Source organism: Corvus brachyrhynchos, unplaced genomic scaffold (assembly GCF_000691975.1).
Source record: "Corvus brachyrhynchos isolate BGI_N302 unplaced genomic scaffold, ASM69197v1 scaffold338, whole genome shotgun sequence".
NCBI lineage: Eukaryota > Metazoa > Chordata > Aves > Passeriformes > Corvidae > Corvus > Corvus brachyrhynchos.
The window spans coordinates 180,878-187,589 of NW_008239334.1; the positions used below are offsets into that span (position 1 = coordinate 180,878).

The following is a 6,712-nucleotide window of genomic DNA, read 5'->3' on the forward strand; positions in this document are numbered from 1 at the left end:
CCCCGCTCTTTCTGCCGTTGCCAGAGGAGCAGTTCCATGGACCTGTGTATTTACACTCTGCAGTTTCTCAAACTGCAAGATAACCTTCAGCTTATCTTCAGAGCCAAACACGTCTCTGTGCTGCACGTGCCAGGACCAGGATGTCAGATCCCAGGGCGTTTGCATCATAAACAATCGATAATATAATCCAAACCCATCAGATTTCCTCCGAAAGCTCAGCTCTCACACTCCTGATAACCTTCACCATCACCTCAGCTGCTCTCTAATAACTGAGGGGAAAATGTAGAGCTGCTGCTTTCTCCTGGTGTGGAATGGTTTGGGGATCACCCAGGCCCTGCCACCACCTACCCTTGTGGATGAGCAGCTTCAGGGAGGCCGTGAGCTCTTCGTGCCCACTCCTGGCCCCACACCAGTACCACCCTGCGTCCTCCTCCCCCAGCTGCCTCAGCACCACCGTGTAGGTCCCGCGCTCGGGGTCACTGCTGGAGATTTGTATCCGCCCTTTGTAGGACTCCAGCACGAATCCCTCGTCGTCCAGCAGCACCGGGCAGCTCCCTCCCTTCCACCTGCACAGATACTTCTTCTCGTAGGTCCCCTTGGGGTCGTGGTGGCACTGGAAGGACAGCGAGCCCCCGACTGTGCCGCTGAAGAATTTGGGTCTCCTGGGAATGGTGGAGGCTGCAGGGGAGGGACAGAATTAGCATTTCATGCCCCTCACCCAGCGCTGTGAACCCCCCATGCCCTGTCCTACCTGTGGCCACCTGCAGAACCACCTCCTGTGGGCTCTCCTGACCCCTCAGTCCTTGTGTCCCACACAGGTACAGCCCCGAGTCTTCCTTCTTTAGGTCATTCATCAGGACTTTGAAAGCCCCAGAGCTCTCCTGAGGGGTGATAAGGATTCGGCCTTGGTACCTCCTGTCCACGTAGCCATCGGAGCTGGCGATGAGACCGCAGCTGCTCCTGCCCACTTTGCACCAGAACCTCTTCTTGTCACCTCGGGTGTCCCCAGAGGGGCACAGGACAGTGACAGAGCCACGGAGCTCCCCTCGGATGAGCTGGGTTGGCTTTGCCACCGTGGCATCTGTAGGGAGAGAGCAGGACAGGGACTGTCAGCTCGCAGAACCCCCAAAAACCTGCCCCATCCTTTTGGCTCTACAAATTCTCTCAGGCCATGTTCCTGAGCTCTGCTCCAGGATAATAAAGATTCATCTTTTTAGCTTATAATAACTGAAAAATATCTGCACACACATACCTCACACCCTAAAAACCCATCAGTTATTTCCTTTACTTCTCCAAAACCCGTTCACTCAGACATTTCCTCTGTGCCCTTCCCCAGAATCTCCAAACCTGGGTTTCCAACAGCCAGGAGAGGGTTTCCTTCCACATTTACATACCTTTTGCCCAATCTGGGTGCTTTTACACCCCACAATTACAAACATCTGGTTAACAGAAAAAGATGAGGCGCCTGCTGCGTGTCGATGACCCCAAACCTCTCCCAGGAGAGAATCCTACCTGCCAGAACCGTCAGGTTGAGGCTGACGTAGAGCCCGTCGTTGGTGCTGCCAATGCCACACCTGTAGGTGCCCGCGTCGCTGCTCCTCAGCCCTGTCATGGTCACGGTGAAGGTGCCGTTCTGGGGGGTGTCCCCCAGGGCCACCCTGCCCCGGTACTCGCTCGAGGTGTAGCTGCTGGAGGAGATGATGGTGTAGCAGACCCCGGTTGCTGCCATTTTGCACCAAAATTTCCGCTCGTATTTGTTGGCTGGGGTGGGGGAGTAGAAGCACTGGTGGGTGATGGAGCCTCCGAGCCCTCCTGTCAAAAACCTGGAGCCGTACAGGCTGCTGGAAACGGGCTCTTCTGGGGACAGAAACAGAAGGTTTTGGTTACTCAGAGACAACCAGGAGGACCCAGCATTGCTCCTTTGAGGCAGGGCTGTGGTTCTGAGTGGCACCAGGGGACATCTGGCTCAGGAAATCTACTTTGGATGTGCTGTGTTACCCACCCCGAGTGCCACTTTACCCACCTGAGGGGCACTGGTGTCACAGAGCCACTGGCACAGAGGGGGGACCCTCGATGCTCCTTACAGGACACTCTAGACTCCTCCCAGCCCTGGAGTTAAAAGGCCAAGGGCAGAAATTAATGGGAAAAACCTCTGGCATTTGCAAACTCTGCCTGATCTGACAACCTCCGTCTTCCTGTGGATGCTGCAGGAGAGCTGGGATTCTTCTCCCAGCACTTCCCACAATCTGCTGGCTCTCTGCAGATTTGGACTGGGCAGGGGGGTGTCTGGACTGGTTTGCACACTGCAGGTGGAGGTGTTTGGTGTCCAAGGCAGGATTTAGCCAGAAGAGCACAGCCTGTGTCCCCGGTTCCAGCTTTACCTGCTCTTATCAGGGGCTGAGGACGCGGTGACTCACCTTGCAGCAGAGCTGCTAAAAGGAAGAGAAGCACCATGTCCAGCCCTCCCGAGTGTTCCCTCGGCCAACTTCACAAATCTCACGCTGGGGACGGGATTTTGCTGATTTCTGCATTATCAAACAAAAGAGAGAGATTGTGGCAGCCACTGGATTGCTCTGACGGCTGCTCAGGGCAGGGCGGTGGCTCCGAGACTCTGACCTGTCCTAGGCCAAAAATAGGGGAATTTTAAAAGGAAAAAAGGTGCTAATGGTGCTCTGCATATCTCTCCCTCCTGCTTTGAACCCTGTGGGGATGGGGCGGTTGCTAAAGGCATCGCTGGCAATGAGGGGGCAGTGACGGCCAAAAGATGTGTGAGGGACCTGCTGCGGCACCGAGCCTTCCCTTCTCCCTTCTCCCTTCTCCCTTCTCCCTTCTCCCTTCTCCCTTCTCCCTTCTCTTTTTTTTCATCCCAAGAAACAGGAGGAGAAGCTGCAGATCTCAGGGATGCCAACACCCTTAAACATCTCCTGTCCCCCCCTCCAATCATCCCCCGTTTTAATTTTTATTCCCTGCCATTTATCTTTGCACAGATTGCTGTTGCCCCTTTCCAGATCCGAACACAAACAGTGCCTGGCTGTTCCTGTTGAAGACAGGGATGACTTCCTTGTTTGAATTAAAAACTTTGGCTCACTGCAGCGTTTGCTCTGGAATTCTTTGTCTGAGGTTTGCCTCGTCCCCAGCCCTGCCCAAACCTCGGCGAGTGCAAACCCCGTGGTTTATTTCACACTTGTTCAAGCGTTGGGAGCTCTTCAAAGCACTCAGGGAACGTGAACAAGGAAACTCGTAAAGCCATAAGGAGCCTCATTCATGCTGGGCACGCACTGCTGGGCTGGATGCCCACAACCCCCACTGCTCGTGGGCTGCAGAGGGTGGGAGACGAGCCCAGCCTCGCACCAGTGCCACGGCTCAGCCCAAACCAGCACAACCAGTCCCTTGCACAGCCCGTGCTGGAGACACTGGGCACCTCCCCAGCTTGCAGACACCCAGCTCTGCCTCCCCTCTGCTGAGGGAAGTGTGGGGCAGGGCTGCAGAAATGCCCCTTCCCCGCTGGGCGCAGCCTGGGGGGTCCTGCTGGCCCAGGATCCTCACCGGGCGCTTCCCCCCAGGTTTCTCCTGTTTCTGGGGCAGGGGAGGCAGCTCAGGTCCCCCCAGCTCTGCTCGCCTGGGGCAGAGGGCTCAGCAGAGCCTCAGCAGCTCCCTCACCCCAGCCCACAGTGGGGTGGCTTGAAAAATGGGGATTTTCACTCAATGTCATAAATTCCCACCAGACCGGAGGACTTGAAGCAAGGGGGAGCTAACAAGAATGCCCTGGGAGAGCTGAATGGCCTTTTTTTTCATCAAGAAATCAGTAAAAATATGATCCCTATGCTTATTTAATCTTTTCTGATGTCCAGCAGTGCACTCCCTCTTTTCCTCACTTGTGGTCTGCAGGACAGAACCCTCAGCTCCATCTTAATCTCATTTAATGTTAGTTTTCAGGCAAGGAGGTGTTTTTTAACATTTTTAACCGGCAAATAGGCATTAAATATAAAGCAGAAAGCGACAAGAAAGAGCTGGAGAAATCCCAGGAGTAAACCACGCGTGGTTGGTTTTTTCCTGTCTTTATTTCAGTCTTACATTGTGAAAATGTTTATAGGATCTGATTAAACCATTATCCTTCCACCATCCATAACTGGGATGCATTTTACCTTGTCCACATCATTTTTTTGGGTGTTCTTGGCCAAAAAGGACAGTAATTTAATTTATAGCTTTAAAAAGAAAAAAATAATAAAGCCACAGTGGGGAGAAAAATCACCTTAAATCACTACCTTTATTTTTTATAGAAATAATTATGTTAAATTTCAGAACTGTTACATTCTATGGTGAAATCTCTCAAGCTATCTCCTATAATCACTCTACAACAGCACTGTTCTCCAAAAACCAGTGTTTTTGGGCAAATTGAGGCTCACCTACCTTAGATTGTGATGCTTCTGGTGCTGGGAATTTTCTCCTCCTCTGCCTCCAGCTTGAATTGAGTTTAATAAAGTTGTTTTTGCAGCCGGCAGCTCAGTCTGCCTTTGCTTTTCTCTTGATGTTTAATTCTTTTTTTCATATATTGATGTCCAGAGTTTAAAATGGGTGCACTAAAAATCTTCTGAGGTCTTGATGTGCATTGCTGAGCAAGCTGGAGATGGGCAAAATGCTCAGGGGAGTAGCAGAGGTGCCACCAATGTAGTGAGGATGGGACCCAAAAATGGTCTTTTTTAGCTATATAGGGATGTGGTGACATCACAGAAGGGGGAAAAAGGGGTCAGGAGCAGAAACCGCAGAGTTTGAGAGGAATTCCCCTGCTCTGCAGACAGAATGCTTTAATATGGAGCACCTGTTCCCAGAGAGCTGTAGTGAAACGGTGTTAGCCACTTCCAGGCAGAACTTCACATCAAGAACTTTGTGAAAGGTTCCTCAAATATCTGTGGTTTGAATGGACCTTAACTGAGCTCATGTCTGTGTTTTGATCCTGTTTTAGGGTCAAAAAGATGGTTTCTGCTTCAATTTTTGTCACAAACCAGGCCCCGAAATGTGAACGAGGTGGGTTCAGCTCACAGGGTCTGAAGATGGAACATAAACACAATTCCTCTTCTGCATGACCCCAGTAACTGAGAGAAGTGTGGATGTGCTGATAGCTTCAAACCATGGAGGCAGGTCAGTTATTGCCAGGGGCTTTGGTCTGCTTTGCCTTCAATCAAAAATGATGGGCTGCAAGCAAGAACCCACCTGTGGCACTCGTGGGCTGGCTCCAGCACTCCCTGTGTCCCAGGATCTGCAGGACAACATTCCCTGTGTGAGGAGTGTGACGGGTTCAGAGGGAGATTTAGAGGAACCACTTTGTTCTCAAGTCCAAGGTCTTGATTTTCCCCTCTTGGGTCAGCCAGGGAGTGAAGAGCAGGTTGTTTTCTGTGTAACACAATCATTGGAGCACTTTGGAATCTCCCTGGCTGAAGATAAATCTCCATCGAGCAGTTTTGTGCCGTTAATCATGATATGATTGCTTCTGTTGCAGCAATTGTTGTGCTTCCTACCAAACCTGCCCCATAAATTCCCCACTCTTGGCTGGGCTCTGGCAGAACTGCTCTGTCTGAGGGCATTTATTGCCATGCCAGCAGCAAAGCAACAGGACTGGCCTTGCGCGAGCAAGAAATTGGATACAGGTGATGGTGGGACCCCCTCAGGAGTACTCAGTGTTGTTTTGGAGAATCACAAAACCACGGAATTACGGGAGACCCTCCTGGGGCAGCACCGCTGCCTCGCACCTTCCACTGCTAAAGGAGAGTTACAGTTCTTAGAATTTATTCTTCCGGGCTGTGCCTGTAAAGGAAATTCCTCTTCCTTCCTCTGGCAAGCCCGAGCTGGAGGGGGAATCCTCTCCCCGGGAGCAGCACCGGGACAGGCAGAGGCTCCATCCCGTGTGCTCCATCCCTGTGCAGATCTCCATCCCTGTCAGCACCTCAGCACGGCCTGCCCGCGCTCAGAGCTGTAATTAATGAATGATAACAACCCCCGCCTGCTCCACGGTGCCCGGTTAATGATTAAACTCCTGCTTGGAACCAGCCGGGGATTTCACTGCTGCACATAAACCCCTCTGCAAGGAACAACACTGCCCCTCTCTGTCTCTTCCTGGACTTCCAAATCCGAGGGTGTTTGGAAAAAACGAGCTGAGCTCTCGGGAAGTGGAGATCCTCACTCGCTGCCCTGCCAGCGTGATCCATCCTTGCCTGAACCCACCGGGTTTTAAGAGCAGGAACGAGGAGCACCGGGTCTAGTTCTGGTTTAAGATATTATCGGGTAACTTTGCACTGCCGGCAAACAGAGGAAAGCAAACCCAAACCAGTAAACCCTGCTTGCTTTGGCACAGCAGTAAAAGGCTGGAATGCCTCTGGCCGGGCTCCTCTTTGCAGGTTGTTGGATCTGTGGGGCCAAGCCCTGCTCGGCTGGGAGCTGCAGTGACGAGCTTTGGCCTTTTTCCATTTACAATTCCATTAGAAACAAAGGCCAGGGGCAAAAAAAGAGAAAAAAGATAATGGAGAGAAGCCTGGTGGAGTTGGAGAGGGTCCTTCCCTCCACGTGGGGAAGGGCAGAGCCTCGGCTGCTGGTTATTGCCCAAACCATGCTGGAATGTGGTCAAAAAGCCGCAGACATCTCCAGCCATCTCCCACAGAGCTGGAGCAAGCCCAGCTTGATCCTGGAGCCCAGGTTTGGTGTTTCCCTGCTCGGTTCA

The 6,712-nt window shown here is 52.2% G+C and overlaps 1 protein-coding gene across 6 annotated transcripts in view; it reads right to left on the reverse strand.

The window, feature by feature from the left end:
- LOC103620370 (polymeric immunoglobulin receptor-like) overlaps window positions 1-6,706 on the reverse strand; it is a 10,387-nt gene extending 3,681 nt beyond the window's left edge. For 3 of the 6 annotated variants that reach the window (XM_017741160.1, XM_017741162.1, XM_017741165.1), the window contains exons 1-5: window positions 4,411-6,706; window positions 2,418-2,525; window positions 1,513-1,857; window positions 752-1,081; window positions 349-678 (exon numbers count right to left, since the gene is read on the reverse strand). In XM_017741160.1, coding sequence (XP_017596649.1) covers window positions 349-678; window positions 752-1,081; window positions 1,513-1,857; window positions 2,418-2,454 — 1,042 coding nt within the window. In that variant the 5' untranslated portion in view covers window positions 2,455-2,525; window positions 4,411-6,706. Of the gene's footprint in view, window positions 1-348; window positions 679-751; window positions 1,082-1,512; window positions 1,858-2,023; window positions 2,110-2,417; window positions 2,526-4,410 lie in introns of those variants that run through there. The other 3 variants (XM_017741161.1, XM_017741163.1, XM_017741164.1) reach the window with 3 other exon arrangements.
- Window positions 6,707-6,712: the final 6 nt, after the last annotated feature.